This window comes from Syngnathus floridae, chromosome 12 (genome assembly GCF_059516105.1).
Source record: "Syngnathus floridae isolate MCC-2025c chromosome 12, RoL_Sflo_1.0, whole genome shotgun sequence".
NCBI lineage: Eukaryota > Metazoa > Chordata > Actinopteri > Syngnathiformes > Syngnathidae > Syngnathus > Syngnathus floridae.
Window position 1 is genome coordinate 6,215,045 of NC_142424.1, and position 27,075 is coordinate 6,242,119.

The following is a 27,075-nucleotide window of genomic DNA, read 5'->3' on the forward strand; positions in this document are numbered from 1 at the left end:
ATAAAATATTGCAGTTTCTAATACTTTTGTACATTTATTTAGAGCAAAATATATCTGTGCTACAACAATAGAAAAGCATCTATTTTCATCATTATTACTTCGAAAAAAATGTAAGGTATTCTTTGTGATACAGTACTGTATATAAATGTTTGAATTAGATATATTGAATATTAGACTTAGACTATAGAAAAAATAAATTACTGCAAATTTTACCCAAAATAGTAGAGGAACTTGCTAATAGTTTTGCAAATTTGCTACAAAAGAAAAAAAAACATTTCACATTTGTTTTAGCACTACAAATATTCTGGATTTTTATAATTAATTAAGGATTATTTACTAGGTGCCATTCATGCTTTTTCCATTGATGTGCCATTTATGCTTTTTCCATTGATGTGCAGCATAACAGCTCAACACTTCTTCGCCATGTTTGCTTCAAACTCCGGGCTCCACACTTGAGAGTGCAGATCTCACAACACTACTTGGTTTATATGCCATTAGTATTTCTTTAATGTATTATGGACAGAATAGTGTGTCATGTGCAAAGTCCTGATAGTCAACATTAAACCTCTAAATAACTTGACCCATGGTTAACATCTATACAGGAAGAACAAAAGTGGCTCTAGATATGACCCTTGAGGGACCCCACGTCACTTAGCAATATATAATTAAGGAAAAAATATGATTAATAAATTCTGTAAAAATGCTAAACATTGTGCACAATTGTGTTTTGCTGCAGCAGAAGACACTTCCAGAAACAGGTTACCAAACAACACCACTCTTTGACCATTTTGAATTTAATTGTAAGACCAGTCTTTACATGTTAATATCTTTTATACAGTACAAATACAGTAGGGATGACTGATTATAGTACAGCGACACCATGAAAAAATGATGCATCCTAGTCCGTCACTTGAAGGCACACTATACATTTGGAGAATCCAGAGTAAAAAGGTGATATGATCAACCATATAAATAAAATCAACATGCAGTCAAGAAGATAATAATAAAATAAGGCCTGTCTGTTCATTTATAAGTTAATGCTACATATCCACTGACTGACTGATTGAGTGAATGATTGAATGCACTGGTCAGCGAGGGATGAGCCGCTTGGAAGCGTCGGAAATATTTGCTGTCGCTTGATCCGAGTCCTGAACCTCTCCCGAACCCTCTTCTCTATCTTGAGGTTCCGTCTTGAGCTTGCCGGCCAATTTGGCAAAGAACCGTAGGGTGAGGCAAGCTCCTGTCTCCCTGTCACACAGGCTGCCTTTGCAGTTGCACATTTTACGGCACTCCATGCCATAGGTGCCAAACTGGCAGTCTGGGAAGAGAAAACAAATAATACTGAAGGTTAATTATTAATTTCTTTTTAAACCACAAATGATTGATGTCGAAGCCATTGGAGCATGTATAAGGTTCACCTGCACTGAGGTAGAGCAACAATGTTGCTTGTAAACAAACATTATTTTTAAATATTGATATAAATTGTTTTATATTAAAATACCATATACTATTTCTATGATTTGGATAAAACTAGTTATATGCAAAATGGTTTTAGAATATATTAAAATAATATTTTTATTATAACATTATGTTATGATTATCTTTTAATGAATTATTAAAAAAAAGGTCATATTTTAGAATTTTTCAATATTTTAACAAAATGATTACTGTTTTTCATTGCTCTGTAATATTTTGAAATAAAATATATTTGGACTAAAATTGTTTTTAGAAACATTTGGGGAGCAAAATACTTGAATAAATTATTCATATTAAATTATTACCTGAAAGATTGCTGAAACAAATATTGTACCATTAAATATTTTAGACTGGTTTATAATATAAGACGGTTTTCTAATGAATGATTCAAAATACTTTATATGTTCAATACATTCTTTTCTGTACAATATAAACTTTGAAACACATCAGATTGTTTTTAAGAAGTTCACATTCTCGTATTCACTCATTCATTCATCCATTCGTCATGTGAAATGCTTATCCTCACGAGGGTCGCTGGAGTGTTGGATTTGATTAAAATGTTAATCCCGTTAGAATATTTTCACTAAAATGTTTTGAATGATCAACTGATGAAAAAAAACAATCAATTTAAATATTAGGAACATTTCCTAGACTATTTTACATAAGATTGAAACTATTCCCAAGATTTTATTTTATTTATTTTCAAAATGCTGAAGCAATTAAAGTGTCCTGTGTGCATTTACATAAAGTTAGGCGGATAAAGCGATTGTGCATGTCTAACTTCAGAATAACAAAATATATCACCATACACGGGCTCCAGTCTGCAGTATTTTGGTGCAATGTGATAGGTTACCTTTGCACACGCCGTATTCATCCCCATAGTCGTCCTCGTCCTTGTAGAACTCGCAGAAAAGGCCCGGTCCGCACTTAACGCCGTGCATTCCGGACACGGTGCGGTAACAGTGCTCCCCTCGCCCGGCTGTGCACACGCGGCAGCAGCCGCAGTCATCCAGCACTGTGCGTGCGCAGCCGAGCGTGGGACCGCAGCGCTCCACGTCGCACCTGTCCGGACAGTTGACGGCGTACTTGACGCCGGAGCCCCATGCCTGGGCGCCGGGGTCGCCGTGAGCGCCAAGGGCGAGCAGAGAGGAGAGCACCGTGAACAGCAACAGAGACATGGCGGGCGAGGAGGAGGAGGAGGCGCGGAGGATGGTGATGATCGGTGGTGGTGGTGATGCTGATGATGAGATGCTGCCTCTGCCTGAGACTTAAGTGGGAGTGAGGAGGCGAGCATCAGCCTGAGAGCTTTTCACGGCATCCAACAAGTTTGTTTTGCACTTCGCTCTCGTCAATTTCCTCATTCCGCTCCTCTTTTAGAGATCCGGCAGTGGAAGTGCATGCATGGGATTAGCGTGGAGTCGCCATCCAGGAACTGAAATCCACGTGACCTCATGGCACAAGTTATCTTTGCTTTGTTTTTTGCGGGAGACAAAGGGAACTGCGCTGTCATCGGACCTGCGTGCCACGGACTGAACCAGAGGGTGCTCTTGACCAAGCCCCCATGGGCAACATTTAGGGATGTGCAACATTTCAAAAGTGAAGAAAAAACAAATAGAGTAGAACGTCTTAAAGCAAGTTAGACATTTCCAACGCACAGCCTAAAGCAGGGGTGGGCAACTTTTTTTTTCTATGGAAATTTGGCTACTTTCTTTTTTGTACAATCCCCAAAATCTGAAGAAAACGTGGATAAAATTTCAACATGTTTTCCACAAAAAACGTATACAATGGAGGTACAAAAAAATCGCGAAAAAAACATACAAAATATGTTTGAAAAATGCTGAAAAAGAGGAATAATCTGCCAATATACAAGAATTAACTGCATATTTAAGTACGTGACTTCACTGAATACTAATTACTCTTAGTCAAGTAATTATTTGGAGGTCTACTTTTGACTTTTACTTCAGTCCATTATTTTATAAAACTACTAATTAGTAAACATTATTGTAGTTATTTTAGTAAATTAGTAAACAATTAAATCTTCCAGCAGAAGATGCATTCCAAACCTCTTCACACAACTGTAACCGTTCATACAAAAGTTCTTATAAATTATCAGTAATCATTACTTCAGTATGTAAACTTTTTGTGATATTTTTATTTGGTGATGTCTGTAGAATTTGTCCAATAATAAACTATGGTAATAAAAATGGAGGGAGACACTGCTGCTGTGTTTTTACGCCATTACTTAAACGCATAAAGGTGGGTGAGTGATGAATTTGACATTATTAAAATAAAACTCAGAGATTAACGAGCAGAATAGTGATGATGACGATGATTATCGATGATGAGGTGGTGTAGAACACTTATGAGCCACAAAAGGGCAGTAAAGTAATCATCCGACGCCGGCCGCTTTCAGCTGATTCAACGTAAGAAGAAGAAGAGGAGGTGAGGGAGGAGAAGGAGGAGGCAGAAGCCGGGGGATGATATTTTCGTCCGAGTAGGAGCTCCCTCTAACGGGACAGGTAACGCCGACGACCCGCCGGCAGCGCTCCCAAGCCAGCGAACAAGTCTGCGGCTTAAACGTCCAAAATGTATCGAAGCTAAAATACATGTCAGCGCTTGTTGTTCGCCATCGTCACACGCCCGTCTCCAGGACGTCAGCGAGCAGCGGGGCTTGTTTTGCCGCCAGTTGTCACCCAGCCACCGACCAGCCGAGTGGGCGGCTTGTTTGGTTCGTCCCCGTCAGCCGCAGTGTAGCCACCCCTGCCCCCGCGTTAGCTCATTCGGGGGGAATCGGAGGAGTTCGGACTGCGGGGACGCGGTTATCTATTGTGTCGCCGAGGTGAGTCGCCGCAATGTCACCGGTGTGTGTGGTTATATCTCCCGGAAGGGGCTGGGTCATGTCATGCTAATATATTGGTCCATTAAATCGGCTAATGTCATTAGCATGGATGCACATTGACACCCATCTTTTTCATGAGGCTGCATAAAACAGTCAATCTCATTTGCTGCTCCATTTTTATTGGAGTTGTCTTGGCAACAGCGCTCCCCACACCACCCACCTTGTCTCACCCCTCCTCATGGCCCACGTCCCAGTAAAGGCGTCCTTCAACTAAAGTTATTGAATAGATTGTGCTCCACCCTATAAAACACACAAAAAATTCCAATCTTCTACAAAGGGATCAAATGGCACCACCCTATAAAACACACAAAAAATTCCAACCTTCTACAAAGGGATGAAATGGCACAGCGCACTCGTCTGCTATACAGTTCTGAGGTTCTCGGTTTGAATCCCAAGTTTTCTTGGCCCACATACTCCTCCAAATTATTTATCTGTATTTACCAAGTGAGTGATTTAGGACCGGTTCAGGGTGTACACTCACTTTCAGCTGACATAAGCTCCAATTCAACCACGATCCGATTGAGGACGAGAGCTTTACAAAATGGATGCATGAATTATAGTAGCCAGACCTTGAGGAGTATTCCCTTGTTTATTGAAGGTGAAACTGATAAGAAAGTCCCAAGGCGCAATGATTATTTGTGTTTCAAGATTTAGCTCCTGAAAGAAATGACTTTGAATGTTTTTGCTTCATTTCAAGTCCAGACGCTTAGTAGCTGGTTTAGTTTTGCTTGAGGTGGCTGCCAGCTGACTTGATGGTATCACTGTTGGTTATTTTTATCCAGACTAGAAACTATATAGCCCAAGTGAAGAAGCATTCAAGGGTCCTTCTGTATTCTCATGTCATGTCACTTTTGAGCACTAGGTGGTGTTTTGGGCCCAATGACCCAGACTTCTATCTTGACCCCGACTCGTCAACAGCTCTTTTTTTTTTTATCTTTTATCTCAAGTTCACTCTGCCCACATCCACTCACTCATTTGTTTTGTCTTTCAGGTGCTCGTCAAGGTGAAGATAATGATCAGACATGATGCCCTGTCAGACCCATGTGTTGCTCAAGTGGCAGGAACACCTCAACAGTTCCTGGGCGGCCGAGGACAGCTCGCAGACGGCTACCAGGCGTGGAGCGGCCATCCTTTACAGCAAGCTTCTCCACAACAAGGAGGTGGTGAGTCTGGCCCAGCCCGTCCAGGAACTCGTTGGCCCTCGTCTGCCGGACTTTGAGTGCGAGTCCTGCGCCGCGGCGGAGAAGGAGGAATATCTTTTAGCACTGCTGCAAAGTCAACGATGGCTGGCTCGCCGGATGCTGACGCAGACCCGCTACACGCAGGGTCTCCACCACAGGCTGATAGCTCTGCAGAGGATCTTCTATGCCATTCACACCAAGTACCATGATAATTTCCGTGCTCAGCTTCCCTCTCAGGCCGCAGAGAACAGCGCGGAATGTGGACATCTTGAGCTGGCCTCTGAGCCGTGTCTACCAGGGGGGCTGCCCAAAGTCAAGTCGGGCACAGATGTTCTGATCGAGATGGGTGTGAGGACGGGTTTGAGCCTGCTCTTCTCACTGCTGCAGCAAAACTGGAGGTATGCAGCTTCTGCGCAACCAGAGTCCATGCTGTGCAACGACGTTCTGGCCACTGCCTCTTCCGTGCTGGCATCCCTGCCATCGCTTTCCCTGGCCAACGAGAGCAAGATCCCCTCAGTCGGGTTGGACTGCCTGGCACAAGTGGCCGACTTCCTGAAGAAGACGTCGGCGAGCAGCGGGAGCGGCGGCGCCGACCTGACGGGCCGGAGGCTGGCGTTGGAGCTGCTGCTCGGACTGGCCATGCAGAGAGGCTCGCTCAAGTTTTTCCTGGAGTGGGTAGAGGTGGCTTTGGCGGCCTCCGTGTCTTCGCGTTCCTCCTCCCAAGCAGCTGGTGTGGGATTCGATTTCATCCATCAAACTCTCCTTCAGATGAGACAGTTTTCGGTAGGTTACAGTTGAATAAAGACTACTATTTCAATTTAGCCACTGATGGTCTAGTTGTACGCTTGTCTGACTTTGTGACAACATATTATCCCGTAGGGGTTCAATGGCGATGCCATCAACATTCTAGTTCTCCAAAAAGACAAGGACGGACTTTGCCGTCTCTCTCAGGCGGCCCTCTGTCTCCTCGAGGAGGTATATAAGTTTTTTTTTTTTTTTTTTAGCAAAAGCTTTGTCGCTTACCATCTATTTGTCTTTTGCAGATCTGTAACCTGGCGTCCTTCTGCCTGTGCTCCTGCAGCGCCGACGCAAACGCTCCCGGCGCCAACAGCGAAGCCGTCGTGGTGTACGTGTGGGGCAGCAACAGCAGTCATCAGCTGGCAGAAGGAACGCTGGAAAAAATCTTGGTGCCCAAAACCACGCAGGGCTTCAGCGATGCCCAAATGGTGCGTATTTAAACACTATAACACACCTCTGCCAAGGCCAAAAGAATCCCAAACATGTCCAAGTCATGACCTATGCAAAACCTCCAGTCCTGTAGATGGCGATAATATGCAATACAAAGTGGTCTACAGCTCTATGTGGTGGCCTGTAACCAGACAATAAAGATCAAGATACTTCTTAAGATCCACTTCCTTCCCTGAATTGCCACCATATTTAATTATATAAATATTCTATGCTACAATTTTGTTTTTTTTTGCAATGACAAATTGTATTTGCGCAAATGATTGAATGAATGACCCTTTGTTCATTTTTTAAATAATTGCTCTAAACTTCATCACGAGACAGTGGGGCTTCAGATCACATTGTGATTTTTTTTTTCCCCTAAAGGTTTGCAGAAATAACTACACTCATGACCTTCTTTCAGATCGAGGCCGGTCAGTACTGTACCTTCTCCGTGTCGGCGGACGGCGCTGTAAAGGCGTGCGGTAAAGGCAGCTATGGCCGTCTGGGCCTGGGTGACTCCAACAACCAGTCCATGCCGAAGAAACTGGTGCTGGAGCCCCACAGGAACATGAAGAAGGTGTCTTCCTCCAAGGGGTCAGACGGTCACACTTTGGCCATCACCATGGAGGGAGAGGTAAGATAATATTTGGTGTGAATATGTTGAGATGAATCAGGATGACTGTGCCACTTGCGAGTATTTCCAAATACTTTTTTTTTGTTTTAGGTGTTCAGCTGGGGTGATGGAGAATACGGGAAACTGGGCCACAGCAACAGTGCTACACAGAAATACCCCAAAATCATCCAAGGACCTCTGTCAGGAAAAGTGAGCAAACTTTCTGATCAAATGGGCCAGTGCTACATTTTGAAATTTTCCCGCCTCTATTCCAGGTTGTCGTGTGCGTGTCTGCCGGCTACAGGCACAGTGCCGCCGTGACCAACGAGGGCGAGCTTTACACATGGGGCGAAGGAGACTTTGGCAGACTTGGTGCGAGTCTTTATTTTAACTCTTGTAGCATGTTAGCAACACTGTGCTAGCTTTCCGAATTCATCACGCAGGCCACAGTGACAGCCAGAGCCGCAACACGCCTACGCTGGTGAAGGACATCAGCGGCGTCGGCCAGGTGGCGTGCGGCAGCTCACACACCATCGCTGTAGCGCAGGACGGACGCACCGTGTGGTCTTTCGGAGGAGGCGACAATGGTTAAACTCGTTGTAACAAACATGGTGTTGTTGCTATGCCCTCATATCGATGTCGCCCTTGCAGGTAAACTTGGCCACGGCGACACTAACCGCGTGTATCGGCCTAAGATCATCGAAGCCCTGCATGGATGCATCATCAGGAAAGTGTGCGCTGGAAGTCAGTCTTCTCTAGCGCTCACCTCTGCGGGACAGGTGAGGAGCTGCCTTCAGAACATGGATACAAATTTTATTTTGGTACAACTGGGAATCATCATACAAAGTCAAACTATATCATGGCTGTTTGTGTGATTCATCCAAGGTGTTCGCATGGGGCTGCGGCTCGTGTTTAGGGTGCGGGTCATCCGAGACCACCTCCCTAAGACCCCGGTTCATAGAAGACCTGAGCATCACGAAGGTCATCGACATCTCATGCGGGGACAGCCACTGTCTGGCACTGTCGCACGGTACGATGAAGACTCGCCAGCATTTCTTTGTTCTTCTCTCATATCTTGTGTTGTTTTTTGGATGCAGAGAACGAAGTGTACGCCTGGGGCAACAACACCATGGGCCAGTGTGGGCAAGGCCACACCTCCACGCCCGTTACCAAACCCAGGAAAGTGCTTGGCCTGGAGGGGGTGTCCATTCAGCAGATCACGGCAGGGACTTCCCACAGCCTGGCGTGGACTGCCGTACCGACTGACAGGTAAAGACTTTCCTAAGTGCCGTGTACAGATACTGACAATCGGGCCATGTTTTTTTTCCACACATTATGAACATTCTGGACAAATGTGTGTCAGTTAAAATATATAAAACTTTTCTAAAAATGTCCCAGTTATATATGTTAGCATTTAGACTTGTCTGTTTTGCCTGAATGTTTAAATACAACGTTTTATGTGTCAGTAAACCTCGTCTGGGAGTCACAAATTACTTGAAGCAAGCATGCTCGGCCTCTTTGTTTCCATTAGATTGGTGCCAATCTGTTAGTAAGTGATGTTGTGTTTCTTTTGCCAGGCAGCTGGTGGCATGGCACAGGCCTTTCTGTGTGGACTTGGAGGAAAGCACCTTTGCTTACTTGCGCAGCTTCCTCGAAAGCTACTGCGACGGCATCGGGGATGACTCCCCCCCGGCGCCATTCTTATCCAAACGGTATGTGCATGTCAGTGGATGTTGCAAACCTGATAAGAATAATCCAAACATTTAAAAAAAAAAATAGCTATGTGATGGGAACTTTAAGTGCCATACATTTGCTTTGAGCATTAAATGACGCTGAGGTCCGGATGTGGTCACATAAGTAGCTCTCAATCTCTCTGTATATGTTACCACAGGGAGCATCATCAGTTCATTTTGCTGTGCATGAAGCTTCTGTCCGTCCATCTGTCCCTGGCTCACGCCGGGGGGACCGGTGCTATGGTGTTGGGGGCTCAGGGCAGGCCCCTCCGGAACCTGCTTTTCAGACTCATAGACACCAACATGCCCGAGTCCATACAGCAGGTACGCTAGTCTTGTCATGACGTCGTACGAACAAGCCGCTCAAACATTTGTCTTTGTGTCCACATGCGCAGGCGGTTATGAACACGCTTACCATCGGCGCCTCACTGCTCCTGCCTCCACTGAGGGAACGCACAGAGCTGCTTCTCTCCCTCCTACCTCAGGGACCGCAGAGTCTAAATGTTCTTTCCAAAGGGCAAGTAAGTGCAATCGGGACAAGTAGGACACCCCTATGAAGTACAACAAGAAAGAAATATGACGGAATTATCCAGTATTCTGCAAGAAAAGCCTTCATGCAAGACTGAAGTGTGCTTGTTGGAAATTTCTAGTCCACTTTATCCCAAAGGCATCATTTTTCATTAGAATAGTTTGGATTCGACAAAAATCATACCACTGTCTCTTTCTGTTTGTGCAAATGACTCAGAGTTGTTGGAGAAAGATGTGCCAGAATGTATCTCTGCATAAATTTTCCTAGGTGCCTACTTCCAGGGACTGCATCTGAATTTATTAGATTACAGTTGTATCATAAGTCAACAAAAGTTCAACACAGTATTAGCTGAACACGCGAGCACAAACTGACACAACATATGGACAAATAAAAAGTTATTTCCCTCCAAGTGAAGATATTGTACTAATATAAGATCAAATTCATTTTCAGTTCGAATTAGTAAATAATATTGCTTACTGTTTTTGTGCATTTGCTAGCGTCTGCAGTTGGACATGGTCCTGAGCAGCCTCCAAGACCAAAGTCACATGGCGTCCCTGCTGGGCTACAGCAATTTCGGAGACGTGGCAAACTTGGTACCACCTCTGACGCCCGCCCCATCTACCCGACCGTCCTCCTCCTCCTCCTCTTCTTCCTCATCCGAAGCCTACGACCCATTTCACTTAGCGGAGGTTCTTCTCAGAACCCTTCTGCTCAGTATTGGCTTTTACACGGTATGAACAAACACCGTTCCACTTTGAAAGTGATGACTGGGTGATTTGTGGGCCTCACTACAGTGTTGTGTGTGTTCACATAGGAACGAGCATTTGGGGAATTGGAGAAAAACAGCGATAAGATGCTATTGAGTGATAGTCAACGAGAGTCTGAGCCTCCCTCGCACTTTCACCAGCTTCTCTCTGGACTTCACAAACACATGCTTGCCCATTGCTACATCCACTTCAGCCCCGAGGTACAATTTACGAATATGGCTTATTTTTTTTATTTAATGTAATCCGCTCTTATTTGCTTAAAAATCCCATATTAATTTTCTTTCCCTCTAATAAGTGAAAAAATAAGGTTACTTATTTTTTTTCCTCTGAATCTCTTATGAATTGATTCTCAAAGGTTTTAGACTCAATCCTCAATTTTTTTTTCCTTCTAAAAAATTAGAATGTTTTGTGTAGTGAAATCTGGTATGCCCCCAACATAACATTAAGTAGGATGTTAAATTCCGCAAAAAAAATTATTTATCGTGCCTGCTGTAGCTGTTGCCTTAACGTTATGTCACACTTTAACGCCTGCTGCTCTCGCTGCCTTTTAGGATGACAGCAGTGTCAAACTACTTAGTGAGCATCTTCACTTGATGTTCTCATGCGCCGCAGAGACACTTCGGAGATCAACCAAGCTTTTAAAAGACAGCTACATGGACACGCAAATGATGAAGAAGCTGCACAGTAAGAACACACCGGAAGCCATTTGGAAGAAATCCATCCATCCATCATATTCAACCTTTCCCCTCTTCTGTGTTGTCCAGTGGTGTTGTACAACTCCATGGCAGGCAGCCTGCTGTGTCAGGTCATGTACTCGTTGCTACTTTTACCCCTCAGCACGGTCCAGCCTCTGCTTGGCCATTTGTTGGACTTGCTAGAGGACCTGGACAGTTTCAACCGGTTGCTACCGGAGACAGGCCTGCTTGAGGAGCAGGAGCTCGAGGTTGAGTTCTCGACACTCCCTTCAGGTCTGTGGTCTTAGCGCTGACATGCTGTTCAGTAAATCAACACCGATTCTGACGAGTTACATATCATCTAGATGCAAGTGAACATCAAGAGGAAGAGGAGGAGTGCTCATGGCTTTGGCTGTTGGATTTAGAGCGCTCTGTAGCACTCGCGGTCGGACGCTGCCTTGGCGGGATGATGCAAGGCCTGCCGCCCTCCCCCCAGGAAAGAACCTCAGAGTTCTGGCTAAACAATGTGCTCCTCCGGAATGGCCTTGAGATGGATTATGAGGAGCTTGGTAGGATCTATATTTTGATTCCTCACCCTTTTCCCACTTACATAGTTGTCCCAAGTTGTCCTGAGGCAGAAGAAAAAAAAAATACTTTAAAAATTCTGTAACATAAGCTGATGCTTGTCCTCCAGACTCCAGCGTGGCATGGCTTACTGAGGCGGTGCTGCTGGGTGGCAGCGATTCAAGATTGTCCGAGCTGAGCTTGACTCAGGAATCTCTGACGTTACTCGAGGTGGCGCTGGGATCCTCCAGAGGGCCTGCCGGGTGCCTACTGCAGAAGATGGAGGACTATGCTCTCGGCAGAGGTACGCTGTTATTTGAGTTGAAAAAAAACAAAACTGGTTTCAATATCCCCAAAACAAGTTAAGTCATTGTTTCAGTTCAGGTCAGTGGTAGTCTGCCAATAGGAAGCAAGTTTTAAAAACACTCCAAAATATTCTTTGTCGAGAACAGAGTGGGAGAGTGAAGGATCTTCATGTGACGGTTTGCTGGAGGCCGTCTGTCGTTGCAGCTTGGCAGCACTTCTGAAGCACACGGGCATACCAGACAAATCCTGCTGGCAGGACAGGTTTGTAACACAATGTCCTTATAATGCAGTCATGGACATCAAATGTACAAAACGCTGTCAAAAAAGCTCAGTTTGCAATGATATATACACACACAGACAGTATTTTGTTGTCTTTCAGATATGAGCCCTGCAAGAAGCTGTTAGATGTCTTTGAAAGCGTCTATAAAATCAGAATATCCCTGTTGGCCCACAAAAACTCCCCAAGAACCTCGCAAGTGCTTGCTGCTGCCAGACAGGTACCACCTTTTGGATGAATATGTTCAATATCATAAACAGACATATTTATTGTTGTTCTGGGTGCTGGCAGACCTCGCAGTGTCAGAGTCCCGCGTTAGAAGAGTCAGGAGCTCCTGTGGTGAAAGAAAGCGAGCGGCTCTCTGTAGGTCAATGCAGCCGGGAGGTTCAGGTGCCGCCGCCCCCTGAAGCCAACCACAACCAGGACCATGAAGATGCAGTGGAGGAATCACTGAGCAGCAATCAAATAGATCTCACAGGTTAGAGACCCAGATCTCCCTTTTTTTAAATTTTAGATTCAAACACAACATTCCTGTTTATACAGAAGTCCTGGAGTCCTTCATGGCAACCCGTGAGGCCATGCAGGTGCAGCAAAACATGACCGTGTACGAGTCCTTCGGGACCTCCGCGCTGCCTGGCACTGTTGAGAGCCCGGTCAGCCCCCACAGAGAACTTGATTCCACACAGCAGTGGGACAACCGGAGAGAGTCGGAGGAGGAGATCTTGCCTTTCCCCGCCACCTGCCGTCTACTCGTTTCCCGCTGCCTCTTCCTACTGCTGGGAGTCCGACCTGCCTGGGCTGAATCCAGTGAGAGGGAAGAGAATCAGGCAGCTAACTCTAGCACCAGGTAATATTAGTCTGAATATTTAATTTCCTTAAAGTCCAATTTTCATAAGCTATGTTCTCGTTAATCAACATTCCAGGGCAACTACACAGTCTTCCGGTCTCAGACAGCAGGTAAATATCACTTTTGAAAAAAGTATGTTTTTGTTTATATAATGTATATAATTGTTGTTTATTGCACATCATGTTTCTCATTCAGTCTGACCAATCAAAGACCACTTTGGGATCGTATAAGAATAAAATGGGTAAGTATGTTTTATTTCAATCATTCATACATTCATTCATCTTCCAAACCAGTTAGTTAAAATCGCTGTGTTTTGTTTCCTTCCAAGGTTTGCCTCTCTGCTCTCTGGATGTCATGAAAGACGCTTGGGATCGCCTGCGTCAGTGCATCAGCCCGACCTCCCCGGCCACGACCCACTTTGGTGACAGCACCCAGCTGATCCTGGACCAGGCTCTCCAGTTTGTGCGTGGCAACACGCTCCAGTTTACAGCGCCCACCCAGGCTTGTCATGAGGCTGATCCCAAAGCTATAGCCTTTGCTATCCTCCAGCAACAACAGCGGGCTGAGGTATGTATACAGAAATATTTGTGCTGGTTTTGAAGGCGGCTTAATCTCCTGTTTTGGTTAGATGCGCCTGGAGGCCTTCCGTCAGATGTCGCCTTTCCTGTCCAAGATGGAGAAGTGCGGCTCTCCGCAGTTTCCCACCCTGTTACAGTCGGTGCAGCTCCAGTTCCTGTCTGGCTGCTTTGCTTTGGGAACGCAAATCATGGGCTCCCCCGCGGGGGGCCATTACGAGATGCGCCATTACATGGTATACATGTGATGCTCGTGCTGAAATCACTTTTGTTGGCAAGTCACTACTGGAGTAATATGTCGTACATATTCTCCATGCAGGCTGGCACCCATTCAGCTGCCATTGACATGCAACGGGAATTACAATGTGCAGCGCAGGCTTTCTACCAGCAAGTGGTGCATGTTCTCAGACAGAGGGTCCTGCTTGAAAGAAAACATCCAGGTTCTGTAAAGTTGATGTATTTCGTGGACATTTAAAAAAAAAAAACGAGGGCCAGTAATGTCTTTATCCGTCCTCAGGTTCGTGTCAACACCTCCTGCTGGCCACCTTGTTTGCACTGAACTTTAGCTACCAGCCGATGGATCTGGTGCTAGTGGTCAAGCGCGGCATCCTGGAGCTGCTCTGCCTGCTGACTGACAACAGTTGCGCCCTCATGAACCAAGGCTGGCTCACCGTCTCCACGTCAGGATGTCCACTCCTGAGTGGCGCCGTCAAGCTGGCTTGTACGCGCCTGCTGCAGATACTTGCAGTCACTTCCAGGTGAGACTTTAAATTTCTTTTGAGGAAGTAGCCAGGGTGACCAAAATAGCTGTGTCCTTTCAGCTCCTGTGAGGATCTGCTGCCTCTTGAGATTTCACAATCCCTCATGGAGGTCATGTGCCAGCATCTCCAAAATGTACTGCATGCATTCCATCAGCAGCAAGCGGCAGAGATGGCAGCAGCAAAGACGAAGATGGACGAGACTGTGAAGGATGGCTTGAACTTAAAAGGTGAGGTGATTATTGCTTATGGTAGGTTTTATATTTAGTATGTTAGTTATATTAATTGTTTGCTTGCTATCTATCTATCATAACTATATATTCAAATTTAATTTTGCAGGTTTACAAAAATTAATTGACTTTCTTTCTTTCTTTTGATTTCCATTCTTTGATATTTTTCTTTCCAGCATCAGAAAGCAGCCGAGTGCTCGAATGTCAGCTTGCCGACTTCTTAGTATTCCTTAGGCGGGTGTTGTCCTCACGAGTGATGAAAACACTCTCCTCGTTCATCAAGTGGGTGGACCCACTCATGGCCATTATTTCCTACAAGTGCTCTTCAGGTAATTATGTTCTAAGTGGAGACCAAGTTAGAATTCTATTTTTAATTACATTTCTATACTGTATGTGAATTATATATAAATTCACACTGCTTGTTCACCAGGATCACCATGCTTCCAGAACCTTCGCACAAAACTCCTGGCCTTCCATGTTTTGGAACGACTGTTGCCTGCTTGTTCTGAGCCAGAATATGCTCAGAAGGTAGGACGTGGAAAGTATGCAATTTAATGTTCATTCAGTTTGACTATTATAATTCTTTTTGTTTACTTTTGTTGTAGATTGTCAAACAACTCTTTCAGCTGATGTCTGTTTACATGTGGGAGGAGCCTCTGGCCGACATGACCCATAAAGAGACGACGGTAAAGGATTCTGAGGTAAATCTGTCGAAATTCTGAATTCAAGAGTGTGAAACGATTTTTTTTAAGAAGACTGCCAAACATACTAATCTGTACTTTTCTTGTGTTAGAATTCCGGCAGCAACGACGAATGTATCCCCATCGGAGATTTTTCCTTCGACCCTCATAAGATAACGTGCTGCTCCCTGGAGAGCGGGAACATCCTCTCGCACGGAACCGGTGGAAAAGGTTATGGTCTGGCGACCACAGCCATCACCTCCGGATGTTTCATTTGGAAGGTAAACAGAACATTTTGAAAGAATATTTTCCCCATCCTGACTTTGCTCACCTCCCCTCAGTTCCACATCGCCAAAGAACATCGAGGCAACGAGGGCACGTGCGTGGGCGTGTCACGCTGGCCCGTCCGCGATTACAACCACCACACCACCACCGATATGTGGTTGTATCGCGCCTACAGCGGCAATCTGTACCATGGCGGCGAGCTGGTCCGCACGCTCCCATCCTTCACCCAGGGCGACACCATTACCTGCATCCTGGACATGGAGGCTCACACTGTATCGTTCGCTAAAAACGACAAGGTCTGCTCTTGTAGTGTCACTCTGGTTGATCTGTAAACATTTTCTAGTTTCTTCTTGTCTCTATATTTATGCCAGGAGCCAAAATTGGCGTTTGAGGGTGTGGTTGCCTCCGAGCTGTACCCCTGTGTCTTATTCTACAGCAGCAATCCAGGAGAGAAGGTACCTAATATTTTGGATGGATGTTTGACTAAATTTCCTTGACTATGGGAAAAAATATTAATACATTAATTTAACTTTCAAATACATTGCAATTAAAATCAAATTCTTTTGACATTTATTTGACTGGACAGCACAAATATAATATTTTTATATACTTTGTCCATGGGAAGAAACTTGACTTTATATATTTACAACAGGTGACACTGGGGGACCTTCAGATGCGAGGCATGCCCAGTAACTTGCTACCTGGCGAGCCGCTGTGCAGCCCACACAACACCGCCCTCATCGAGTCCACGATACAGCTTTTGCGGCGGCTCCATCAATACGATCAGTGGACGCCACACATCAACCAATACATCCATGCCAGCTTGGAGCTCATCGGACCCATGCTGAAGGAGGACCACTTGGGACGCTTCACTCCAGGTCAGTTACAAGCCAAGCTTATGGAACTTCTCGTCTGTTTTAAGTACTTCCTTTGTAACGTTTTTCTCATGGCACTTCCATCTATAGGCCACGAGCAAACCTCCGAGCAAAATGATCCATTCCAAGACCCTCATCAAAGCCACTTGTCTGAGTCCAAGCTAGCTGCGTTGTGCACTGAAGTGTGGCCCGTGCTGGCGTTGATTGGAGGCGTGGATGGCGGTCTTCGGGCTGGGGGATTGTGTCTTCACAAGCCCAGTGGGCGCAGAGCTGTTCTGCTGGGGGTCCTCAAAGAGAGGAGCTCACTGGCCAAGCTGCAATGGGAGGAGGCCGATATCTCAATCAGGTATCTCAAATGAAATTAATAATAGGAATGGGCATAGAAGGAATTTGAAAATTGCAACCTCAAAACTCACAAAATTTCATATTCACCACTCATTAGCAGATAAAATTTGAGAATTCCCAAAATGATTGCCCATCTCTAGTATTTGAATGTCATCAACATTTACAACATTTGTGACTATTTTATTCAATTGTTTTCTTTTTTTCCCCCCTCCCCTTGATTTTACTAATTTTCTCCTTCATTGGTAAATTCACTAATCCATCCTGGTGTCGACTCTGTGGCTTCTCGCTAACCTATCTGTCAATAACTAAGCTCCGCAAATTCTTGGTCACCCAGCGATACTCCCATCGCTTCGCTCGAGCCCTGCGACACGACCAGCTGCGATGTGGCACGACTGGGAGGCCTCAAACCGGCGGTGCTGTTGGATCTGATTTACCTGATGGGGATGCTGGAAGAGCGAGGATGGCTCGGGGCTCGCGCGGCCACCGCTGGGAAATTGTCGCAAGAGAGCCTGGCTGAGGGCGAGATGCAGTACTCTCTGGACGAGGTAGATGATCTCATGTGCTTAGCAGAAAACGACTGGAAGAAGGTTGAAGACGATGAGAAGACGTCCGTCAAAGATAATGGAAAGGTCCAAGAGGAGGGAACCAGACGGCTGCAACCATCTCAAACCAAAATAAACACCTTCGCCTTAGAGCTCAGAGCCGTCAAAGTCTCCTACCTTCTCATCGGCGCCTTGAAATCCCTCGCTGTCGTTTTCAGCTGCGAGAAGTTGTCGCATTTGCTCTCCGGGCCTAAGCCGAATTCCACCTTATCGAGTCCCAGCTCTGACCAGGACGAAGGCGATGGTAGTGGTAGCGAGCGATGGGACGAGAGCACCGAGCTAAGGTCTGTGCTGCAGTATGTGGTGCAGAGCATGGTCAAGTGGGCGGTCCGACCCTGTCCCATAAAACAGAGAGTGTCTGTAGCAGACCTGGAAAGAGCTCAAGTCATGATCTACAAAGGCGCTCTGAGTGGACTAGAGGATAAAGAACGCAAAGGTAACTCAAGTCCACCTTCCAAGAGTTAACTTGTCAGCTAGGCTGCGTGGAAATAACATTATAAATTTTTTGTTTTCCAGAATCAGGTCACCACTCCACCTCCCAGCCCATTTCCAAGTCTTCCAGCTCTGTCTCCTTGTACAGCGTCGGCTCGGAAGGCACCGCCATTTTCGGCCAGTCCAACCGAGCCTCCGCGTCATCGTCCAACACGGAGCTGGCCTCGTCACTCCCGGCTAACCTGCAGGCGGATGCTCTTGATCAGTTCAACCCCTTCCTACCCATCAGCCTTCTTCAGTGAGTATTCGGGTTGCAATATTGTATCGAGAAATTCCTGAATGATATATATATATATAAAAAAAATCATTATGCGATAATCAGTTCATTAAACACGCATATTGTGTTGTGGCTAATTTCAGACACATGGTGCTAACTCGTTTCCCCACGCTTACCGGACTGGTCAGCAACCCGCCTGTCCTACATCCCTGCTTCAGCCTGGCCAATTCAGCTTCATGCGACGCCTTCACAGAGCAGCAGACCAGCTTCATGGAACCCGGTCCGTGTAGCACGCAGGCCCGAAGCAGCCTGGGTAAGAATAAGTCCCTTCCATTCTATCCTTTGTTCTTTTTGAACCACATTTTTACGAGACACATTTGTCGGTCTTATTGTCAGTGTGCTTGGTCCTCAAAATTAGCATGTTTTTTGTCACACCAGTTGAAATCACTTTCTTTACCACTTTAGTCCGTATTGTATATTAAGTCAGAAACACTATAGAGTTGCTTTTCAGTTTTTTCTGTTTGTGCACTTTTCCTTTTTTCTCCCTCACTCCCAGAGCGGACTCAAATGTTTGTCACCAGCCGCTTGCTTGAAATGGGATTCACTATGAGACATATCTACTGCGCCATGGAGGCAGCAGGTACTACTATTGCTTTGTGTGAGGTGCCACCATCTTGTCCTCTTCACATGCTCTCTCACATCAACGTTTTGGCCTTCATTTGCGTGCTAAGGCCTCAGCCTTGTTGGCGATTAGAAACATTCCGATCGAAGGAAAATGTATTTTACATCAATTTACTTAAAAAAAAAAAACATAAAATCCCCTCTTTTAGACTTAGCAGGTGAGCTGGACTCTCGGACCATCGAGGTGTTGGCTAGCTGGATGTTGGAGCACCCGGTGACGGATGAACAGCAGACCACCGAGATGCCCAGACACGAGAGTGAGCCCGACACACCGTCCTCCGACGGGCCCGAGACAGTGCAGTGCCCTGAACGTCCTGCCAGTCAACCCACTGAGAGGTCAGTGATTCTCAAAAACCTTACTATCAATAAAACGACATTACCAACTAATTTAAATATCGCCAGCTTGCTGCCCGGTTTGGACTGGATTGAGCGAGAGAACTTCTTAGATGTCCACCTGACAAGGAACAGACCTCCTCCAGCAAGGCGGCGGCGGCGTTCAGGTCCTACTCAGAGGACGTCTTTTCGGAGGGCAGGTAAGAGTCGGTTTACTGTCTAAGAGAACCTAAACATTGAGGGGAAAAAAGTTTGGTGTGGAATCATTTATTGCCTAAACTGGTTGCTATTGACAACATAGCACAAACAAGAGTTTTACTATGCAGTTAAACAATGATGATGCCTCATTATTTTCTTTTCTACCCTTTGTTTGAATTGAAAGGAATTCCCGTATCTTCAGATTTGCCGTCACCGAACCCCATCCCACAGCTGTACCCACAGAACACAGGCGATTGGCCTGAGTACGTGGAGTTTCACCCCTTCTCCACGGAGGAGGAGTCGGAGCTGGGCTACATGGACGACGTGTACCACGAGGAGACCTACGAGGACCTGCTCACTCCTTTCTTCAGCCTGGAGAGAGATACACTTCACATAGTGGAGGTGATACATTGATGCGACCTCTTCTCTCGAAGCTTTAAAATAAAATGATCTCCGTCTTTTCTTGTCAGAGTGGCGAAGAACACAATCCGATGGTGAAGTGCGAGCTGTGCAACACGCTCACCTTACAGTTCAATAACCACATCAAGCGCCGGCATCCCGGCTGTGGTCAGAGCGCCGCCCGCAAGGGCTACGACAGCACCGGCGCTTACGTGGACGTCTGGTTCAAAGGGGAGTGCGGCTCCAACTTTCCCTTCTACCTCCTCTGCACTTCCTGTAGGGAAAAGTACCTCGCCGCCAACACCGGCGATCCGAGCTCCAGAAGTGAACGGTAAAACAAACACAAAACGATATTTACTGGTGCATTTCTCAATATTGTCGCCTCATTTATTTCAGGATTAAAGGCCTGACGAGTGATCTAATTGGCCGCTTGGACAGCACTTCTGATGGTGGGTCTTTTTACTCAAATACTTTCCATCGTTTAGTTTTGCATGAGCAGCGTGTCTCTTTCCTCAGACGACTGGGAAATAAACCACCAAGATGAGAGTGACCAAGACAGACTGACAGGACTGGAGGACTTTGGGCTTCTGCTGAGACCACTGGGCTTGACTGAAAAGAAGCTAGTGCCCGACCCCATCGGCTTCACCGAGCCCGATCCGCTTGGGGCGATGGTCTATAGCTCGGTGGACCCCCTAAGGGACGATCTCAAAGGTAGTTTTTATTTATTCAATCATTTGCACTTTTTTTCATGGGAATCATTCTGAGGGCTAATTTACAGAAAAAACTAAAAATACCTAAAATATCCGTCCTACATTTTTTTTTTTTTTTGGCAAGTAACTGCTTCCTAAAAAACTGCCAACTACATAAGCTGGGTTCACTGTGCACTACTTTTCCAGACTCCTATTATACGACATGTTTTCTTTTCGCCACTAGGGGATGCTGTGGTGGAACAGAAAGGCTCCTTGAGTCTGGGCCAGCAGGCCATGTCTCTGAGGGACTCTCATGACCGACTGAAAGCGCTGAGAAGGGTGACCTCCACGGCTCAGATTTTGCTAGCGTACAGCATGGTGATGCGAGCCCTTTCTCAGACCGCTTGCAGGTAAGTCCACCGATGTTTTTCTGGTTTAATATGTCTCTACTCCTCCTTTCTCACTCTTTCCTAGTCCATCCGGCGGTCTGGACTCTTTGGGTCTGGCAGACATCCGCATCCTAGTGCGTTTGATGACACTTGCCGCGGCGGGCAGGGCGAACACCTGCGTGGCCAGACGATCGGACGGCAAGGGGTCATCCTCCGAACGCGGCAATTCCAGCTGTCTTAGCTTCTTGACAGCAGCTATAGGCAGCGTAGTCTCCCGCAGCCCCTCCGCCTACAGGCAGCTGGTGGAAATATGCACTCACGTTAGTATTCCACAGTTGGTAGTCAATGTTGTTAATGTTCTTGAATACAAACTATATTGTCTTTTGTAGGACCTGATGGCAGCGGCTACAGGAATGAATATTCCCAATAGTGAGGCACAGCAGCGAGCTTGCTTAACAGTCAGTTTGGTGTCTGCTGTGACGCAGCAGCAACAACAGCAGCAGCAGGTGAGGGACTGCGGCGAGCACTCGGAGTCCTTTCTGGTCACGCAGAGCCTTGTGGCCTTGCTCACCGAGAAGGGTGTTCACTGCTACAGCGCTGACAAGGCTGAACACGAGACTCATGGTGAGTCATTTACTAGGTTTTATATTTACGAGCCGCCGTTAGCTTATTTGTTTCTTTTGCGTGGCACAATGTTTAGAAAACAAATGGATGATAAATAGAAATAAATGGTGAATTTTCCCAACCAAGATGCAGGACACCAAGGCCTGTCTTCCACCTGCTCCTCTGCCCACCGTGCCACAAGAGTGGGCCCTCTCGAGCTGGCCAACGCTCTGGCGGCGTGCGTGTTGTCCGCCATGCTGAGTAGCCAACACCGCCAGTGGGCGGCGCAGCGGCTAGTGCAAGCTTTAGCCGCAACCGGGCGGGACGGACCTGGGAGAGCCCAAACCTTCAGCGACCTTGCTGGGGATCTGCGTAAATGTCCTGTAAGGAGACTGGAAGGACACTATAATAAGGTGTGTGCGGATCAAAGTCACATAAACACAGTGGAATTGAATTATGTGAGTGAATCATGGGAGAAAATCTCGGCTATTATTTTTTTTGTGTGTTTTTTAGGTGGCCACTTGTTTCTGGAACAGTGAACAGAGCTTGCTGGCTACTTGCTCCCAGGATAAAGTGGTGCAGTTGTGGAGCGTCAGTGAGAACAATGCCCAGTTGCATACCACCTTCTCCTGCATCACCAGGTAAGAAAAGCCCCACTTTCAAATAAAATTTAAATATGATAAAACTACTCATCCTGATTGGATGCCTGACATTGAAAATAAACTAAAAGTAAAATATTTTTTTGTGACTCTTTGGTCTTCTCTGCAGTAAAACAGACAAAAACTCAGAGAGGGCAGGCAGATGTCATCACAAGTCATCCCCTGTGTACTGGAGCACCGGTGGAGACTTCTTGGCTGCCCCGGAGAACAAACACATCACCATTATGAACATCAGAGGTAAACATAAATTACAGGGGTTCTCTTGAAAAGTAGCCAATTTTAAATTAAGATTATAAATCGTAAATAACGAGGATACGTTGACTGTCTGCAGGCTCTCATTGTCACACGGAGGCTCAGGTATCGCGGGTCACGGCGCTGTGTTGGGCCACAGCCTTTAGCTTGTGGCTTCTCGATCAGCCCGAAGCTTACAAAGTCCGACCCACCGAGAGCTTGCTGGTAGGACGGCTGGACGGCTCTCTCTGCTGGCTGCGTGTCACCATGCAGGAACTCGACTTGCTCGTGAAGACCACAGAGTTGACTCACTGCTACAGGATGGAGGGTGAGGAGATGAGGACTCTAACGTTTACAAACGGTGTTTTCCTTTCTGGTGAGGTGTTTGCAAGATATTTGAACATTCCGGTCCTTTTGTCTTTCCCAGCTCCGCAGTGTGTGGCTTGGCACAGTGAGGAAAAGCCATTTGCAGTCGGCTACCCTAGCGGAAAAGTCCTTTTGGCAACTACTGAGACCTACGAGAACGAGCCCTTAGTATTGCTGCCCATCTACCAGGTGTGACCATAGTAGATTTACATTCTGTGTCAAGGTAAAAGAAAATGTGAATGTGTTATTTCATCTGAGGTTGATTTGCATATGCAGGATGGTGTCACTTCCCTCAAGTGGGATCCGACGGGGCACTTGCTGCTCTGTCTGGGCAGGTCGGAGGTGGTGAAGATCGTCGGATGCTCGGGGGGCTCCTGGATGACGTTCCACTCTCTCGCGCATTCCAGCACAGTCAACGTCGCTGAGTGGTGTCCCCTCGCCGGCCGAGCCCCAGACCCCATGCTCATGATGGCAGCGTGAGTTTCATCTCGTCCGATCTTTAATCTGATCATTTAGCTCAAATGGAGGTTAATGGAAAATATGAAAAATAAACCCTATTCTCATCAGGAAAAAAAATCCTATAAGTAACTGTGTGTTGTAATTGAAGATGATCTTACAAGACAGCATCTTTAATGATGAGTAGCATTCCAGTAGCAGCATTTCACAGTGTGCAGAAAGATTTTTTTTTTGACTGTAACTCTTATCCTTGCAGAGGTTGTCAGAACGGTTCGGTGCATGTGTGGACGTTGCCGCAAGCGAGTGCTGCTGTGACTCTGCCAACCACGCAGAACAGCTCTTCCAGACAGCACAAAAGCGCCACTGTCATGGTCTATTCAGCCGTCTTCAAATTTAAATCATATTCATATCAGGATTTTAACAGCGGGCTTGTTTTGTTTCAGGAGAGTGCAAAGTGTGTGTTTGTCCTCCTCGGTCACATCACAGCGGTGAAGTCGCTTTCGTTTTGCTCCAGTGGTCTGGCGCTGGTTTCTGGAGGAATAGGGGGGCTGCTCAACATCTGGTCCTTACAGGTCAGAGAGTATGAGTCACCGCTGCAGTTACAGTAAACCCCCGGTTATCACAGTGGATATGTTTAAGACCTGACCAGAATAGATGAACGTAATGCTAAATTTAGTATTGCCTTAAAAATTTGTGATATAGCGAGGGTGCAAAAGATAAGATAAGATAAGATAAGATAAGGTCTACTGGAGAAATGGTTCACTGTAGTTGTGTGTGTGCTTGCAGGATGGTTCAGTATTACAGACCGTTACAGGTTTGGGATCCGTCGTCAGTACTACGTGGATCCCCAAAATGGGCGTTGTCGCCTGTTTCGGGAGGTCAAAGGTAATTAGAATCCATGACCTCTTGAGATGATTTTTGCTTAACTTGTCAATCACATTTGCTTCCCGCACAGGATGTCTTGTTGATCTGCTGCACCCCCGACTGGATCACTCAGAATCACGTGCTGGCTTCCTGCCGCATGGTCCTAAGAAGCCAAAGCATCTTGGGTCTGCATCGGGCTCCTTGTTTAGCAGTGCTGCTGGAGAGGCTGCCCCTGCTGCTTCAGGAGCAGTATGCCTACGAGCGGGTAACGAATCATTATGACCTCTTAACCTTTCAAGCACAGTGTGACATAACTTCTTGGCCAATACAAATCAATGAATGTGTTCCTGTTAATTTAAAAGTGTGTGTTGACCTCCAGATTTTCATTTATACATTTATACTCAATGCTAATCTCCTCCCCCAGAACCAATTGTTATAGTACCGAGACTTACCTGCAGGGGGCAGAAGGGTGCTTCAGTTCTTCCAGACCAGTCTAATGAACACTTCATGTTTGCAGGCCCACGTAGTTGCCGGTGACCAACTAGTCCACAGTGCCTTCCTGCAGAGTCTGGCCTCTCTTGCTGTCGGTTTGTCACTAGAGGAGTACCTGAGCCATTACCCATGCCCACCGCATCACGCCAACCCCAACACCCGATCTTGCCCGTCCGAATGGAACTGGCTCGCCACCTACGCCACCACCGTGCGCAGTGCTGAGGCTATCGCCAGCGGCATTGTTTTCCCAGAGTCCTTTGTGGTTCCAGAGTTTGAGGAGGGGGATGAGGATGAAATCTCAAAGGCCCTGGTACGAAACAATTATTACACACCGACAACTATCATTAAGTGAGTTATTTCAACGAGCTACTGATACACAGGATAACAGTAAATGGAGCTTCAAGATGGATGAACAGCTGATGTCCTGGGCAACCACCCGACCGGAGGTAATGAATACCTATAAAATTGTTTTCAGTGGCAGGGATAGTTTTCTGGATGCCAGTCAAAGGGACTCTGGAGATGTGTGAAAATAGAAAGTGTGTGTACCAATAATGTGACATCACGGCTGTGAAATCTATTCTGGCTACAACACTAAAGCGCTATTTCATGCACTATTTTTTCACAGGACTGGCAGCGAGGAGGCAAGAGTGAGGTGTACCTGTGGGGGAACGGACGTTACGGACAACTGGCAGGAATGGGGACCAATCCCACGGCGCCTACTTTGGCGCCCTCTCTGCTACAAACACAACAGGTACTGTGACATTTCCAAGAGTACCCATACTGCGGTTCCTAACGTTCCATTTTGGCTGTCTTTTAGGTGGTGTGCGGTCAGAACTGCACTTTCATGGTTCAGTCCAATGGGGGCGTGCTGGCTGTTGGGGAAGGACAGTATGGAAGGCTTGGACAAGGAAATTCAGATGATCTGTATGTTCCTACGATTATCGGCGCCTTTCAAGGTAAAACATTTGTTTAAACTGGACAAATTAGGAAAATGTATTAAGGAAGCTATGGATCTTTTTCAAATAGAGTTTCTGAAAAACGGCCACGATATGAGAAAATCTGGCAATTTCTATCTGTGTGCAGGTTACGTAGTGACCCGGCTGGTGACATCCTGCGGCTCGGACGGGCACTCCATGGCGCTGACTGAGACAGGGGAGGTGTTCAGTTGGGGGGATGGCGATTTTGGGAAACTGGGACACGGCAACACCGAAAGGCAGAGGAGACCCAAACAAATTGAGGCATTGCAGGGGGAAGATGTCGTTCAGGTGAAGAGCATTTAATTCGAAAGTTAGTCCAAGTCGTCGTTTTTTTTAATAAGCGTTGCTTCTTCGTTACAGCTCGCGTGCGGGTTCCGCCATTCTGCTGTGGTGACATCTGACGGGAAACTGTTTACCTTCGGTAGCGGTGAATCCGGACGTCTAGGTCAAAGGTCAACATCCAACAGAATGCTGCCAGAGAGGGTAGCCGCTTTGGAGGGTTACCATGTTGGACAGGTAAAGACTTTTTGATTTGCTCTGAACATTGCAGATGACTTAAATGGGAATATTTTTTCAGGTGTCGTGTGGTCTCAATCACACTCTGGTCTTGTCGGCGGACGGAATGATTGTATGGGCGTTCGGAGATGGCGATTACGGAAAATTAGGGACTGGCTCCTCAACGGCAAAATATTACCCTCAGGTATGTTGGAAATGTCTTTTAGCATATTATGGCTGGGTATTAATGTTGAAGTCGATTTTTGGAACTATGATGTCATAGTATGGCTGTGGCCCAATTTAGGCCCTGATACCAAAGTTAGAAAACCCTAAAATGACAGTGATTACGTGTTTGTCGTTCACATGTTCAGAAAGTGGAGCAGCTGTGTAACAAAGGAATAAAGAAGGTCAGCTGTGGAACACAGTTTTCAGTTGCTTTGGCCTGCGATGGACATGTGTACACATTTGGACAAGGTACAACTAAATTGAAAAGAAAGACAAAATCCTTTTTACACTCTTGATCAACAAAGATGATTCTAATTTTGATTGTGCTCTGTTCATCCAACAGAGCGTCTGATTGGCTTGCCGGACTCCATGCTCAAGAACAAGTCATGTCCTCAGGTGGTTCCGGCCCTCGATGGACACTTCATAGAGGACGTGGCCCTAGGCTGTGAACACGTCCTCGCCCTGTCCTCCACTGGGGACGTCTACACCTGGGGCTGCAATAGTGATGGCCAGGTAGTTGGGCAGTCCCATTTTATGAAGTCTGCCAAGGGCTAGATTAAATATAATACAGAATTAGCTCCGTATAAAATTGGTGTCAAAGGTAGCTTTGTAGCTAGCATGAAGGCTAATAAAACGTGATTGGCCGCTCATATTTTGAATACATTTATAAAATAGTATGTTGAATACATCAAATTTTCTGTCCTCTTTCCTGCTTTTTCCAGCTTGGTCTGGGACATTCCAACCCGGTGAAGGAGCCCACACTAGTGACATCCCTCCAGGGGAAGAACATCCGACAGATCTCAGCGGGGCGCTGCCACAGCTCGGCATGGACCACACCCTCTACCTCCGTTAAAACCTCAGGTGTG

General features: G+C 46.3%; 2 protein-coding genes across 3 annotated transcripts in view; one reads left to right on the forward strand and one right to left on the reverse strand.

Annotated features, from left to right (window-relative positions):
* Window positions 1–776: 776 nt before the first annotated feature.
* esm1 (endothelial cell-specific molecule 1) lies at window positions 777–4,346 on the reverse strand. The gene is made up of 2 exons (XM_088392059.1): window positions 2,330–4,346; window positions 777–1,318 (listed from the first exon to the last, which is right to left on the reverse strand). Exons 1-2 carry the CDS (start codon window positions 2,652–2,654, stop codon window positions 1,089–1,091), a joined length of 555 nt encoding a protein of 184 aa, XP_088248185.1. The 5' UTR covers window positions 2,655–4,346; the 3' UTR covers window positions 777–1,088.
* LOC148389828 (putative E3 ubiquitin-protein ligase HERC1) overlaps window positions 3,898–27,075 on the forward strand; it is a 38,510-nt gene continuing 15,332 nt past the window's right edge. Inside the window, exons 1-72 of one of the 2 annotated variants that reach the window (XM_088392042.1) lie at window positions 3,898–4,315; window positions 5,367–6,339; window positions 6,436–6,531; window positions 6,600–6,782; window positions 7,205–7,417; window positions 7,508–7,606; window positions 7,672–7,768; window positions 7,840–7,983; window positions 8,048–8,175; window positions 8,282–8,426; window positions 8,494–8,665; window positions 8,974–9,108; window positions 9,288–9,453; window positions 9,525–9,650; window positions 10,156–10,389; window positions 10,473–10,625; window positions 10,977–11,109; window positions 11,190–11,393; window positions 11,465–11,668; window positions 11,794–11,967; window positions 12,116–12,230; window positions 12,349–12,466; window positions 12,538–12,724; window positions 12,790–13,093; window positions 13,170–13,203; window positions 13,289–13,334; window positions 13,422–13,660; window positions 13,722–13,904; window positions 13,988–14,108; window positions 14,186–14,426; window positions 14,490–14,656; window positions 14,833–14,985; window positions 15,087–15,184; window positions 15,262–15,357; window positions 15,450–15,617; window positions 15,678–15,917; window positions 15,993–16,076; window positions 16,274–16,499; window positions 16,587–16,842; window positions 17,152–17,879; window positions 17,960–18,173; window positions 18,296–18,465; window positions 18,709–18,792; window positions 18,983–19,169; window positions 19,236–19,366; window positions 19,549–19,766; window positions 19,835–20,094; window positions 20,160–20,212; window positions 20,280–20,474; window positions 20,697–20,862; window positions 20,927–21,161; window positions 21,231–21,465; window positions 21,592–21,857; window positions 21,958–22,085; window positions 22,213–22,340; window positions 22,435–22,662; window positions 22,762–22,889; window positions 22,977–23,176; window positions 23,413–23,527; window positions 23,600–23,728; window positions 23,943–24,041; window positions 24,112–24,285; window positions 24,538–24,822; window positions 24,893–24,958; window positions 25,138–25,263; window positions 25,330–25,468; window positions 25,596–25,777; window positions 25,850–26,005; window positions 26,067–26,189; window positions 26,356–26,458; window positions 26,553–26,722; window positions 26,932–27,070. In XM_088392042.1, the coding sequence (XP_088248168.1) occupies window positions 5,398–6,339; window positions 6,436–6,531; window positions 6,600–6,782; window positions 7,205–7,417; window positions 7,508–7,606; window positions 7,672–7,768; window positions 7,840–7,983; window positions 8,048–8,175; window positions 8,282–8,426; window positions 8,494–8,665; window positions 8,974–9,108; window positions 9,288–9,453; window positions 9,525–9,650; window positions 10,156–10,389; window positions 10,473–10,625; window positions 10,977–11,109; window positions 11,190–11,393; window positions 11,465–11,668; window positions 11,794–11,967; window positions 12,116–12,230; window positions 12,349–12,466; window positions 12,538–12,724; window positions 12,790–13,093; window positions 13,170–13,203; window positions 13,289–13,334; window positions 13,422–13,660; window positions 13,722–13,904; window positions 13,988–14,108; window positions 14,186–14,426; window positions 14,490–14,656; window positions 14,833–14,985; window positions 15,087–15,184; window positions 15,262–15,357; window positions 15,450–15,617; window positions 15,678–15,917; window positions 15,993–16,076; window positions 16,274–16,499; window positions 16,587–16,842; window positions 17,152–17,879; window positions 17,960–18,173; window positions 18,296–18,465; window positions 18,709–18,792; window positions 18,983–19,169; window positions 19,236–19,366; window positions 19,549–19,766; window positions 19,835–20,094; window positions 20,160–20,212; window positions 20,280–20,474; window positions 20,697–20,862; window positions 20,927–21,161; window positions 21,231–21,465; window positions 21,592–21,857; window positions 21,958–22,085; window positions 22,213–22,340; window positions 22,435–22,662; window positions 22,762–22,889; window positions 22,977–23,176; window positions 23,413–23,527; window positions 23,600–23,728; window positions 23,943–24,041; window positions 24,112–24,285; window positions 24,538–24,822; window positions 24,893–24,958; window positions 25,138–25,263; window positions 25,330–25,468; window positions 25,596–25,777; window positions 25,850–26,005; window positions 26,067–26,189; window positions 26,356–26,458; window positions 26,553–26,722; window positions 26,932–27,070 (12,784 nt within the window). In that variant the 5' untranslated portion in view covers window positions 3,898–4,315; window positions 5,367–5,397. Of the gene's footprint in view, window positions 4,316–5,366; window positions 6,340–6,435; window positions 6,532–6,599; window positions 6,783–7,204; window positions 7,418–7,507; window positions 7,607–7,671; window positions 7,769–7,839; window positions 7,984–8,047; window positions 8,176–8,281; window positions 8,427–8,493; window positions 8,666–8,973; window positions 9,109–9,287; window positions 9,454–9,524; window positions 9,651–10,155; window positions 10,390–10,472; window positions 10,626–10,976; window positions 11,110–11,189; window positions 11,394–11,464; window positions 11,669–11,793; window positions 11,968–12,115; window positions 12,231–12,348; window positions 12,467–12,537; window positions 12,725–12,789; window positions 13,094–13,169; window positions 13,204–13,288; window positions 13,335–13,421; window positions 13,661–13,721; window positions 13,905–13,987; window positions 14,109–14,185; window positions 14,427–14,489; window positions 14,657–14,832; window positions 14,986–15,086; window positions 15,185–15,261; window positions 15,358–15,449; window positions 15,618–15,677; window positions 15,918–15,992; window positions 16,077–16,273; window positions 16,843–17,151; window positions 17,880–17,959; window positions 18,174–18,295; window positions 18,466–18,708; window positions 18,793–18,982; window positions 19,170–19,235; window positions 19,367–19,548; window positions 19,767–19,834; window positions 20,095–20,159; window positions 20,213–20,279; window positions 20,475–20,696; window positions 20,863–20,926; window positions 21,162–21,230; window positions 21,466–21,591; window positions 21,858–21,957; window positions 22,086–22,212; window positions 22,341–22,434; window positions 22,663–22,761; window positions 22,890–22,976; window positions 23,177–23,412; window positions 23,528–23,599; window positions 23,729–23,942; window positions 24,042–24,111; window positions 24,286–24,537; window positions 24,823–24,892; window positions 24,959–25,137; window positions 25,264–25,329; window positions 25,469–25,595; window positions 25,778–25,849; window positions 26,006–26,066; window positions 26,190–26,355; window positions 26,459–26,552; window positions 26,723–26,931; window positions 27,071–27,075 lie in introns of both variants that reach the window. The other variant, XM_088392041.1, reaches the window with a different exon arrangement.

Excerpts from the sequence above, each read along its gene's own strand:
- esm1 (XM_088392059.1), bottom strand. The coding sequence starts at position 2,654 with ATGTCTCTGTTGCTGTTCACGGTGCTCTCCTCTCTGCTCGCCCTTGGC. Across the intron at positions 1,319-2,329 it reads TGAATACGGCGTGTGCAAAG|ACTGCCAGTTTGGCACCTAT; the intron begins GTAACCTATCAC and ends TTCTCTTCCCAG.